This window comes from Magallana gigas, chromosome 3 (assembly GCF_963853765.1).
Source record: "Magallana gigas chromosome 3, xbMagGiga1.1, whole genome shotgun sequence".
Classification (NCBI taxonomy): Eukaryota; Metazoa; Mollusca; class Bivalvia; order Ostreida; family Ostreidae; genus Magallana; species Magallana gigas.
This window is the reverse complement of record NC_088855.1, coordinates 38441942-38455103: the sequence shown is the minus strand read 5'-3', so window position 1 is coordinate 38455103 and position 13162 is coordinate 38441942. Positions and strand designations below refer to the sequence as shown.

General features: G+C 33.3%; 1 protein-coding gene across 4 annotated transcripts in view; it reads right to left on the bottom strand.

The window, feature by feature from the left end:
* Positions 1 to 13162, bottom strand: part of LOC105334299 (uncharacterized) — a 31855-nt gene that overhangs the window by 12734 nt on the left and 5959 nt on the right. For 2 of the 4 annotated variants that reach the window (XM_066079675.1, XM_066079674.1), the window contains one exon: positions 5043 to 5108. The exons of 1 other annotated variant lie outside the window; for it this stretch is intronic. In XM_066079675.1, coding sequence (XP_065935747.1) covers positions 5043 to 5108 — 66 coding nt within the window. Of the gene's footprint in view, positions 1 to 2088; positions 2700 to 5042; positions 5109 to 13162 lie in introns of those variants that run through there. One more of the 4 variants, XM_066079677.1, reaches the window with a different exon arrangement.

The window sequence follows — 13162 nt, the reverse complement described above, 5'->3', positions numbered from 1 at the left end:
AAAAAATCACTTTCCTTTCAGTAAAGATAGACTGTTACATTTAAACATAAGGCTTTTTTGTCCATTGGCTCTAGGAAATAATCATCTATGACAACTACATCATTTAGGAATAACGCGTACTAACAGATTTCGATACAAAAGCTAATTTGCGGCGTATCTTCAGGTAAGCTAAAAGTCCTCATAGACCAATAACCGACAAATAAAGGGTATTAGTTTGGAGAGTGTTACAGACGACAGTTTTGACGTCTATTTGATATCAAAAAGTAGTTGTACAAGAGTTCCTTTTAACAACGGATTTAGACAATTAAGTTTTAGATCCCTTTCTAAATAAAAATGTCTATAATTATTTTTGTGTGCCAGATCTAATTTGCGATAGAAACAAGTCATCAACCTGTACAAGCTTCCAGACGTAGGTACAAACATCAAATAAGTAGATTCAATAAATCTATCTAAAATTGATTTTAAATCATTTTGGAAATCTGCTGTCGGAAAATAATGTTTCTGTACAGATGGCAATTTTGTACCCACTAAAATAGTTTCAAATAATACATGTATAATAATGAATTGAAAATCGATTTTCTACAGGATAAATTTTTACTGGAATATAATTCAGACAAGTACTTATCATATAAATCGTTTAGATTTCCCAGCGGAATTTAGAATCGTTACGGAGTTTTGTATGTAGCATTGTAATATAATATATAATAATTTAATTATAGTTGTCACGCAGCATTTGATTGGATTGAAAAATTTAGTTCAATTTGTATAACCTGGTTTGCAAGACACATCACAATTCACCAACGTCAAAAACGTACTAATCCGCTTGACGTTACGTTTGAATTTTGAACAGATTAAAATTATTCATTAAATGCAAAGTCATCTTGACACTAAATTATTCGGCACACTGTGGTTTTTCCCCCAATATATTTCAAGCTTTTGAATTGAAAATGTTTTTACCTTCACGCAATGTCCTTAGGTACAAATGATAATAAAAAACAGTTGTCAATGTTTCTGACTGCTCATGCCTAGTTCTGAATCTTGAGTAAAACATACAATTTGTAACCCACAGTAAACTCTCAAGATAGCAGTAATCAGGTTTATAATAACTATTTTCAAGGCCCCCTTAAAAGGAATGTTAGATCATCAATGCACTATTAAGATAAAGATGACTTTGTGAAATTCCTTAACTTTGTCAAGCATAGACAGAACCCTTTTCTTGGCAATAAAATATCTCTTATTTTTTCTGATTAATTTTCTGATTCGAGAAAACTTTTAAAAATTGGTACAAACAGGACAAGCATTATAAAAGAAATGTTTGTGGTAATACTGTGGAATCATTAAAATTCGTGGTGGCTCAATTTTCGTGGTATTCGTAGGTAGCCCTCCCACATGAATTTAAATCCTGAACGAAAATTTTTTTAGAAAGAGTTATCTTGGTTGCTGAAACAGTAACTGACGCATCCACGAAATTACATCCCCATACATAATAATTCATAATCCACGAAAATTGCCCCCCACGAATTCAAATGATTCCACAGTAGTTAATGTATGGCTACATTATTTTCTGTGCAAAAGAATAACTATTAATCGGTCAACTATGCAAGTAATGAGTTTTTTCCTTAAAAATGCCAACAGGCACCCCATAGAGAAATGAATTTTTGTGAATATACCAGCAAGTGATACATTGTCACTGCAGTCTGATCAAACTTTTCACTACATGTAGCTTCTTTATTTTGATGGTCGCGACTGAGTGCAACTACCTACATGTATGAAAAACATTTTTGAATTTTATATTTATAAAAATCAACAACTGATTAATTTAAACTAATTATACCTCATTTCATCCATTGATAGAATGTTTATCAATTAATAGGATGATATGTGTTCCAAATGTTATAATAAATATCGAAAGCATAATTGAATGTATTAAACATCAAGTGCAAAGATATGGCAGATCTTATAAAGAGGGACACACATCGAGAGAAGACATTCATTTCAATCCAGTTACATGGACAAACGAAAGAACAACCTCAAATTGTAATCCTCTTGTTAATTTGGGTTCAACAAATAAAGTCTTTATTTGACTACCTTTAATCTGTGTCGCCTTTGAAGAGGTTGTGAAGCTTTTTACTGTTACTGTATCGATTGCTAAAACAACGGTGGAGTCGCGTGTTTTGTCAAGAGTTGAATGGACCGAAGAACCACGTGTCTTGCTAGATGTGGAGGGAATGGTAGAACCATGTGTGCCTGATTTGGACGACGTCTGACTGAATGGCATTGATTTCGTGGTTGAACTTAAAGTACTTGCCAATGTAGTAGAGAAAAAGGCTGAAATGGTCGTTTTAATTCCTTGGGGAGAAGTCCGAGAGGTCAAAATGGTGGAAGGTGGGATGTACTTGGAAAGTTCAAAGAAATCTGAATCAGACAGATTGCAGTTCTTCTTGCAGGCTGCTTTGAGCACATCTACTGTTTCATTCCCAGACCTAGGACAGCATACTCCTTTATTTCGCCTCTGAAATCCTAGATCACAATCTATGCCATTACATGGTTTCCATTTTGTGTATAGCATAACGGTGCATGCCGTGTAATTCTTCTCTTTATATATACACCCTGTATCTCCTTGAATTGTTTGGAATTCCAGTAGTCCGACAAACGCTAAAGCAAGCCAGAATGCAAGTCTAAAATCCATGGCAATTTTGTTGTTAAAATTTTACTCCTAAACAGAATGTACAGTTAGCACCAGCTTACTACACTTCAAAGACTGTTCAAGTATGATGTAGTCCGTCGTTTATATGAACAAACCATCATACTCGTATTTGCATACACAGGTCGGGTACACTACCTTATATGGATAACATTATTTAACACGTGACAGTATTTTCGACAAACAGATTCTCCAATCCAGTGAATGAGTTGCAATGCATGACGGTCTATAACGTGTTTACGATTCAACAAACGCACGTGGTATTTGTCTGTTTTATACACAATATTTAATTGCTTGCCGGAATGTTTGTACATCTTGATTTTTACTTTAGAAGGTAAAAAAGGAAAGATTACGTACCATTAACTTTGTTCCATGCTCACATAAAAAAATACTGTTGTTTTAGTTGATCAATTGTTGCTTCAAAAATGATCAGTATCAAATGACTGACAAACATACGCATACAAGTACAAACATGTTTTGATAAGAAAAAAACATCACATTTGTGTATTGGTGACTTTATCATTGTGCACTAGAAATAAATACAGGTAACTGTACATTTTCAACATACGTGAATAGCCACGGTAGTAGAAATGCACAAATATACAAACGCAGATGCGCAAGCTATATGCAGCATAAAGTAGTTTGTCCGTTAAGCATTCTGATGAATGTCCCTGAAGAAAATATCAACGCGCGTTCTACTAATGTTGTCCCAAATATGGGGTATCACGTGAAAAAACAGTACTCACTGCTTTTAATTCAATAGGACGTACCTCTCTTTTGAACATTGACAATGGGGTATTTAAATAGGTTGATATAAGTCCTCATATGCAATATTTTTTAAATGTGAGCATAGAAATTGAAGTTCAGACATGATTGTCCATATAACTTTCATAAATTCTGAAAAATCATTCAAAATTAGTTTCCAAAGGACAATTCAAAATATGGTATATATTTTCAATACGCTTTGTATACACTGAAACTTGTAGTAGCCCACAATGCCTTGCAACTCATTCACCTGATTGGTTTGTCGATAAAAGTAAACAGATGCCTAATTTAGTATGCAAATTTATGCCGACGTCACAAAATATAGTGGTCTCGACCTGATACAGAACAAATTAATCAAGATTGAACTTAAAAACCACCATATTGGATTAGATTGGACATATTCAGGTATTGCAATTGAATGGGGAAAATACTTTCATATCAAAGTAGATTATCTAAGCAATCAAGCTATAAGGGATGAATGTTGCATAATTCTGAAAAAAATAACGTGCAAGCTTAAAATCTCAAGTTTGTTAAGCATAACATCTGGTTAAGATGTTTGATCTATCTAAACTTCTACCTGTGTGCAAATCAAACTAAAAAATGCAAACATGAGTAAAATGCTACATTTTTATATAAAACAGATAAATTTCTGTCAATAGCGATTACAATATAAGTGATTACAAGATATTAAAATACATACATAGAAGCAATCATTCAAGAAGCAATCATTCAAGAGCTCAGGACTTCATTATATTTAGAAGCTTGATAAACAAATAATTTATGAGGTTAAGAAGCTTTCCAAATGAAGATAATAATTAATTTTCTTAATAATAATACAGGAGTCGCTTTGTTACAAGAATAGTAGCTGTTGTATCCTTTTAAAACTAAAACAATCAAAGAACGCAAGAAATAACATTCGCTATTTACGATTTTTTAAAACAACATTCATAATTCTATGGTCGATTGGCATCCAATTTGCGGTTGAAGCTCAAATGAACCAATATAAAGAGGAAAAATACATGTAGCTAAACTACAAACTGACCAAAATTTTAACAGTATACTTTACATATTCATATACATGAAAGAAAATTTATTTAATATATATGAAATAATAAATGTAATAATCTATTTATTAGTCAAAAGGAGAACTTTTAAATTGTACAAAGATACATATACAAAGATGTACAAATATACTAAGTTTTACTAAAAAATTTGTATTAGTTGTAAGATGATTAAATTTTCGCGATTTAACGAAGCTCTTGGTCCAAGAAAAAATTTGGTACACGCAGAAAAGAACGAATTTGTAGGAAAAGCTTGTTTAGAAATACATGCATTAGATACTTATTAATTATTCAAAAAAATACTGAGAATTATTTTATAATATATATTATATGTGTGCACAGATTCAATACTAAGATATGATTGCATCAAAATCGTTGAATTTTGTAGGAAAAGCTTGTGTAGAAATACATGCATTAGAAAATTTAGTTATAAATTATTCAATAAAATACTGAGAATTATTGCCCAGAATGTGCTTAATCGATAAGACGTTTCGAGTTGACGTTAAATCTACCTTTAGGCCTACTTGAAACAGACGGGGAGGTGGTAACGCTTGTCTTGACAGTTGATTTTATGGTGCCTGTGGTGGTGGTTTTGGTGGTTCTGGTCGATATAATAGTGCTTGGTGCGGCGGTAGTGGTGGTGGTGGTTGTGGTAGACGGAGGAACATACGGCGCCAACTCGTAAAAGTCGGCATCAGTAAGGTTACAGTTCTGCTTGCACGCTTCCTTGACCTCAGCTCGTGTCTTGTTGCCGGTACTTGGACAACACACTCCCTTGTCCCGTTTTTGCTTTCCCAATGGACAAACGTTCCCGTCACAAGGAGTCCATTTGGTCCATAACATAAACTCACACTCGGTATAGTTTACATGCTTGTACTCACAGGAACCACTACCATCAGAATTATGAACCACCAGGAACAGAATTGCAAAGATCAAAAGTAAGAAAAAGTCGACACGACCCATAATTTGGTTATTGAATACTGAGAAGAAAACCCTATCCAAAAGTTAGTTTTATTTGAAAAAAAAAGAAAAGCACATCATTTTGAATATATGTCACGCACCGTATAGAAAAAATATCTGGTCTTATTAAATTGTTGAACTTCAAGAGACTACTTAAGCCCTTGTCGCCATATGAATAAACAATATCAAAGCCGTGCTGAGCAATAAGGTTAATAGACATACCCTACTGAAAAGAATGAGGTGACCAAAGGAATTAGACAACTTGGGATACTATCAACTAGAAAGCTAATTATTACAGATATTGCTTTTCTTCTTGAGTTCTTTATCAACTATTTTCAATTGAATCAGAAACGTGAATAAATTAAAGATATAACATTAATACATGTATATATGAACATATTCATGCAGTTCATGTACTCGTTTGCGAGGAACAACTATTTTTATTAACACCACTTCATTATTTCCAGAAAACCATTGTCATTAAACTGCATTGCATGAAAAGTTCTCATATCTTTGTTTATACGTTGGACCATATATTACATAACAGGCAACAAACATTATGTAACTAGAAAAAGTTTGCATCGATACTAAAAAACAATGAACTGGAAAAAATTCAAGGTGAAAAGACGGCTGGTTATCAGCATTCCAAGAATCAATTCCTCTGTTATGTTCCAGTTAAAAGAAATACGTGTATATCCAATGTTATCCTTAAAAAGAATGCTATCTTAAAGTTGCTTGACAGAGACATCAAACGGGAAATATAACCCGCACAAAGACAAACCATAATAATATGTATTTATTAAATAAAGTCGAAGCAAACCGATCAACCACAAAGAATAAACATGAAACTGTGTAAAAAAGTTTTTATTCTTATTACGTTGAAGGAAAGAAAGGCGAATAGTTTATAGAATAACTTGTCTTAAACGTCTCATTTATGACAAAATATCTGCTTTTTGATTCCGAAAATGCTATTCATTTGGTTAATTTGTTAATTAACTTGTTAATTGTACTCCAAATATTTAACGTTAAGAAGATTTAGTACTAACAAACAACAGAACAACAAGGTCAAAACAACTGATTTTCCGTTAACTAAAACGAACTTGTTATTAATTTGAAGAAATATTCATCGTTAATACATGTGTACGGATAAATGATACATTCATTTCTTACAAAGCTTTTGAAGGCTTAGATTAGATCATGAGGATTAACTTATCAGTTTTTGGTATGCAGTTTTATATTAATAGATAGATAGATAGATAGATAGATAGATATATATATATATATATATATAGGAGAGAGAGAGAGAGAGAGAGAGAGAGAGAGAGTATTGCCTTTTTCTTATACTATTTTTATTTCTTTTAAATACTAGTAAGTAAACTCAATTAACAATTTCACGAAAGCCATCAACACTATAACCTTCCTTTATCATAATTATGCTAAATTTTGGCAGAATTTGGTCTATCTGATTTACAAAATGAAGTAAATAATGAATCAACTCCCATACCCCAAGTTCCCACAAATAGGAATTTCTTACGAATATGTCCATTTACACAGTTAAATTACACGCTTTCAGATATTATACGTAGCGGTTCAAGAAGGCTGATATCCTTTTCATTACTACATGTACATTCAATGACGACAAAAAATATATTAAGATCAAATGAGCGAAATTCCCAGAGATAAAGGCGTCGGAACTTCCTTTGAATGTGCACATCAACACATAGTGTACTAAACTACAAAGTTTAATCACATTTTGTGAATCGGCTACAGTGAAGTTGTGCTGATGAGAAAAAACCCCAAAAAGACTGACTGACTGGCGGACGGGTCAAAACATATACAATTTAACCCCACCACTTGCTGACCCTGTGGGGTATAATAAACCACAATGCTACATGTACATGTATGTACCTTCCGTTGACGTCAGGGGCTTTGCCGTGGTAGACGATACAATCAAGGTGGTAGTGGCGATAGTGGTGGCGGCGGTGTAGGCGGGGGAACGTAAGGTGACTGCTCCTGAAAGTCAGCGTCCGTAAGATTACAGTCCTTTTTACAGTTTTCTTTTGTTTCCTGTAAAGTTCTATTGCCCACTTTGGGGCAGCATACGCCTTTTAGACGCTGTTGCTTTCCCGTCGGACATTTGGAACCATCGCAAACACTCCAAGATGTCCAAAACATCAAATCACACTCAGTATAATTCACACCTTTGTGTGTGCAGCCCTTCAAACTGAATACTCGGGACACTTTGTTATCCAGGAGAAGAAATATGCACAGTGAGAACGAAAATAACAGAAATCTGGACATTTTACTCTTTTACATTGCTCAAGCCACCTAAGAAATATGGCAGGAAAATCATGATTACAGTAATTGAGTGAAGTCTTATCAATTAAGAAATAAATCTGAAGTAGGGACATCTTAACACCAGATTGTGAATGAAAAGTTGTATGATCTTGAGTACAATGACTTTAATAGTTCTGACCCTTTCGTATAAAAGACTTAAATATCTAGGATAAGTTCTGTTGTATGGGGTGTGATAAATTACCGAAAATTAATCAACCCCCGAATATGAAAATAAATAAATCATCTGTTGAGACATATATGAATATATATCGTAGATATTCAGGTATGCATTCATAATGAAATTATTCTCGAAGAGTACTGTTAAGGTGTTGAATGACAAGGGTGCAAGGTATTCATCTTTTTTAAATTTTGATGAATAGTGTCTTATAACCAATAGTGTATGTAATCCATAGTTATACCAATAAAAACAAGCATTCTGAGAGTATTGCATAAGCAATACACGTCCCCTACCGGTTTGTATTATTCTATGAAAGCTTCCAAGCACACAACTATTCCAGAGCTATTGTAAACGAGATATCATGCTTTAATCAGAGAAAAAAGAACAGAGGAAATTAAAACTATATAGTTGATAAAATAGGTAAAGTAATACTCTTTATTTCATCTCCTGTAATTTCGCCAAGTCTATTCTGTATTCGCTGGTAAAAATTTGTGAAAACAATGCACTGTTATGCACAATATCATTTCTTACCGTCTTCTGTACCCCAAATCAAACCAAACAGTTAAACAGCCCAACCCGACAACGAACCCGATTGTAATAATACAAAAAAACCCTGCCGATTAAATTTACAACACAATGTTTAACACTATTTTACAGAATTTATTTTTTTGTTAGAAATGATAAAAGGAATGGTACAAGTAACGCACGATATTATTACTGACTACATACTGGCCTCGTTTATTCAATACACTCCGAACCCGATAACGAACCCGAACATTAAAAAATTGGAATATAAAAAATTAATTTTCTTGAAAATATGTCAACCAGACGCTACAAAAGTGTAAACTTGATCTGTAGTTTGACATTTTGAAGCTGTTCAGCAAGTTTCATATTATTCCTCAAATGCATAAAGAAAAAAAGTGTGGAAAACTGAAGTGGGACAGACAGACGGACGGACGGACAGACGGACGGACTGACGGACGCAGAGGAAAGCTATAGTCCCCTCCGGTGAAACCGGTAGGGGACTAACAAACGACATATTCATTGTTGATGCAAAAATATGCTCATAAAATGTAGGCATCTCACTTAAAAGTTTTTTCACTCTTTATTAGCAAATACATGTATTTATCGTTATGTGCGTACACCGCATACAATTATGAGAGAGAGAGAGAGAGAGAGAGAGAGAGAGAGAGAGAGAGAGAGAGAGAGAGAGAGAGAGCACTAATGCTCTTGACAACGGTCCTCTTAACATCGTAGATTCTAAAATTTCTATCAAATATATCCCATCTAATACAGGAAATAATAACTTCTTTCATTCTCATAAGTCCGCCTCGAAGTAACTACAAGTAAATGAAATTCGGACTTGATAAATGAAGAGAGCACTTAATATTCCTTCCGTACGTTAAAAGCCCGTTTTCAGCATAGGTAAGCCATGGCTATATTCCTGAGCAACGGCTGAGTGTTTGTGTCTGACCAGCACATGCTGGTGACATTGTCATGTTTGGATTATCAGCTCCGGATTACATTTGATCTTCGAGCAGATAAATGGAGATTTACTCCATATTATCATTTCATAAGTGACACAACAAGGCGATTCTTCACGAACAATATCCCCTTATTCATTGCGTCAAACAAGTGCGAGATGAAAGCGTTTTTCTGGCCTACATCTTCAGTGCGTTTTTGAAATAAATTCTAATCATTGTTGAATAATTAAAAAAATTGAGACATAAATTTTGTATGAAGAAAAAAAAGTAAATATAAAACTTTCTGCATCTGCAAAAAATTTTGGCTTTGAAATTTACAATAGGGCCTTTAAAAAAATTGTGTGTTTAGGGTAACACTGATGAAAAAATTAGGTTAGGTAGGTGGGAATTTTTTTATTTTTTAAATATTTTCTACATGCATCCTAAGAATGTTTGTTTGCGTGATATTTAAAAACGGATTTTTTAATAGAAATAATATAAAATTCACAATTGGATAAAAAAGACATCTAAAAATGGTAGGATCGGGGCATTTTTGTAGGTAAAGTCGGGTTACCCTAAACACACAACTTTTTTTTAGGCCTAGTCAAGAAAAGGACAGGGTTGCTAAGGCTGATTTTATTCGTTCGCTGTAGAATTGAGAAAGGGGCTCAAACATAATTAATTTGAACAAATTTCAACTACTAATGCCTTCCAGATGTTTTAAGATAGATACAAAATGTATTTGTCTCAATGAAATTAGTGTCATGTTGTAAATTTTGAATTTATTGTGTGGGTGTAAACCATGTAGTAAATTTTTTATTTACACCCACTCAGTAAATTCAAAATTTACAACATGACAGTACCACAATTTAAACGAGACAGCACAACAAATATGAACCTACTCGACCGGGCTCGATAAACATGTACACGTACATGAATATGTAAGTATGTGCAATGTTCTAAGTAAGTTACTTTAGGGATTGTATTAAACAAATTTAACTCTCGATAACATTATTATCTTGGTGAACCTTTTCCTCGATCCATTTGATTGGTTTTGACCGCAAAATGAATAAATAAACATGTTTTATGCTGAAGAATGGTCTGTTAATAGGACGCATGATATAATTATTGTATTTTGAAGTAAGTAAGAAGTCATAGTGAATATTTTTTGTTTGCTTAAACTTTAATATAGTTTATCAAAATGACACTGGAATAACTTGGTCATTAAATCTAAATGCTTATTTGCACTGACATAAGGATCAAGTCAAAAAGTAAATCAAGCCAAAGATAATCGTAAAATGGTCAAAACATATAAGACTTCAAAAGATAAAAAAGGGTTTACACATCATTAGACAATTTCAAAACTCTTAAGATTAGATTAGGGAAAGAAAACTATCAGTCCACCACGGGAAACGTCGTGACCATTGAGCAAGAAAAACCAACACAGGTAAAAAAAAAAATTAAACCGATTTCAAGATATTGACACCCGCCATTAAATTAGATATATTTAAATGCCTCATAATTCACATTGTCAAGAAGATAAAGGTAGATAAATCCTAACCAATTTTCAAACTAATCATTTTAATGTTGCTATATTCCCATAATTAATCATTTTAACTCAAAGGAAACAAAAATTTAGAGAGTATCAGAGAGTAATTTTTAGTTAGTCTTGTAATGGGATACATCAAACACTGACCTTCCGTTATTTACTCGGATAAACGCTTTAAACAAAAAACTGGACATTACCACATAATGCACGTATAACACGATTAAATTAAAATAACAATTTTGTTTCTTTCTTCAAGATATCAAATAGGGTTGTTTACAAACTGCCAAGTCCAAATGTTCAGTGTATAGACTAATAGGAGATTGATAAACTGTGTTAAAGCTTGAACAAATCGATCTTTTGAGATTTCTTTAATTTCTTGGCAGTGAAAAGAAATTTACACGATAAGAGGAAAACATCCGAAGAGGAGATGAGTTTCTTAAATGTTAACCGAAAACTATTAAGTTTGGTTATGTAATCCTACATTTACGCTTTTTGACAAAGAACGACATTTTAATTTTTTTTTTTTTTTTACAATTTAACGGTTCTGACAGCCATGATATCAGTCAAAGTACCGAAATGCTCTGCAGTACCATTTCTAAGTTAAATTTGCCAACCCCTACCTTTACATCCGGTGCTAGCTGTGCAGGACTGATGTTTGATATAATCGGACACGCTATGTGCACACAGTTGCTGCACACACTGCAGAATGGAAGATGCATTGTACTCTGGCGGGCAGCAAATAAAACGTTTCCGTTCCTGGGTGCCTGATCCACACTGGTTTGAACAGTTACTCCAAGTTCCCCATCCAGCCCAGTCACAATAATGATAAGCTGTATGGGCACATGTTCCGTTCGGAGGAGAAATACAGTATACAGCAGAAATGCTAATCACCAATATTGTTGTACAAAAAAGAACCTTCATATTTTTTAGTCGGGTGAACTCTGACAATAAACGATGCTGTTACACGTGTGGGGAAATTTGATTGACATGGAGGGATTGTTAAAGATAAGGGGGGAACAATACTAGGGACGAAGATCACAGCAATGGAAAATGTCCCCACGGCATGATTGTTCAGAGACCAACTTAGCTACACTTTAATTAAGAAGCGGACCAAGAATAAGGACAGAAACCTGTGAATTTGAACCAAGAAGACCGGCTACTTCCCAGTTCAATACCTCTGTCATTGAGAAATAGAGTAAAAAAATGCCGTCGACCCCAAGTAAACCTTTGGTTAAAAAAAAGTTATTATTTCACATTGTGGAAGATGTTGATATCTCAATTGTACTGAAGTCGTTTATAATATTGATTTTTCGAAATCATTTATCTTAAGTTGATTATTTACTTTTGTGATAGAGAAGATAAATATGCTTGAAATTCAAATCATTCTGTTTAATATTTATATCTAAAAAAGGAGATTAAAAAATTAATAAAATGATATGAAGGTGTTAATAGACGGCAACGAGTTAATAAGTTGTGAACGGTCACGGTTTTTATTCTCCCTTGAGGTTAATTTTATTATGATCCTGTACAAATGTATATCTACGCAATACTAGCATATATTATAAGGTTCAAATAATGATTTTCCGGAATTTTCGTACCTAAATTTATCGCGGTTTTTTTTATTTTAAAATTTACTTTAAATTTAAATAAAACGATTTTAAGGATTAACTTATCAATAACAAGTTACATGTGCTTTTTTTTTTTTATAAGGATATCATTTGTACAAAATTATTAGCTCACTTTTCTTTGAAATGCCTTTCACTTTGTTTCTATGTTTCCTTATTTGCCTGATATTGTATTTTTACATTAACGACAATTCTTGCACCATTGATCTGATTTAAGAGATATAAAACGCACCAAAAGCAACACATAGTATGTTTTACCTTACCACTTCATTAATGACATGCTCTATATTAAAAGAAAAATATATCCTACGTCTGCTTTCGTTAAATTTGATTTCTACCCATGTTATACAGAGCACTAGGACAGTTAACGCTTTATAAAAGCAACGCGATTTATAAAAAATAAACAACCGTAAACTGACCCAAGTTTTGTTTTAAGATTATTACATATTGTAGGTAGAAAGGAAAGAAAAAATAGAGTAAGCTCATATACTTCACGTTCCCCCATCAATTGACAATGCTA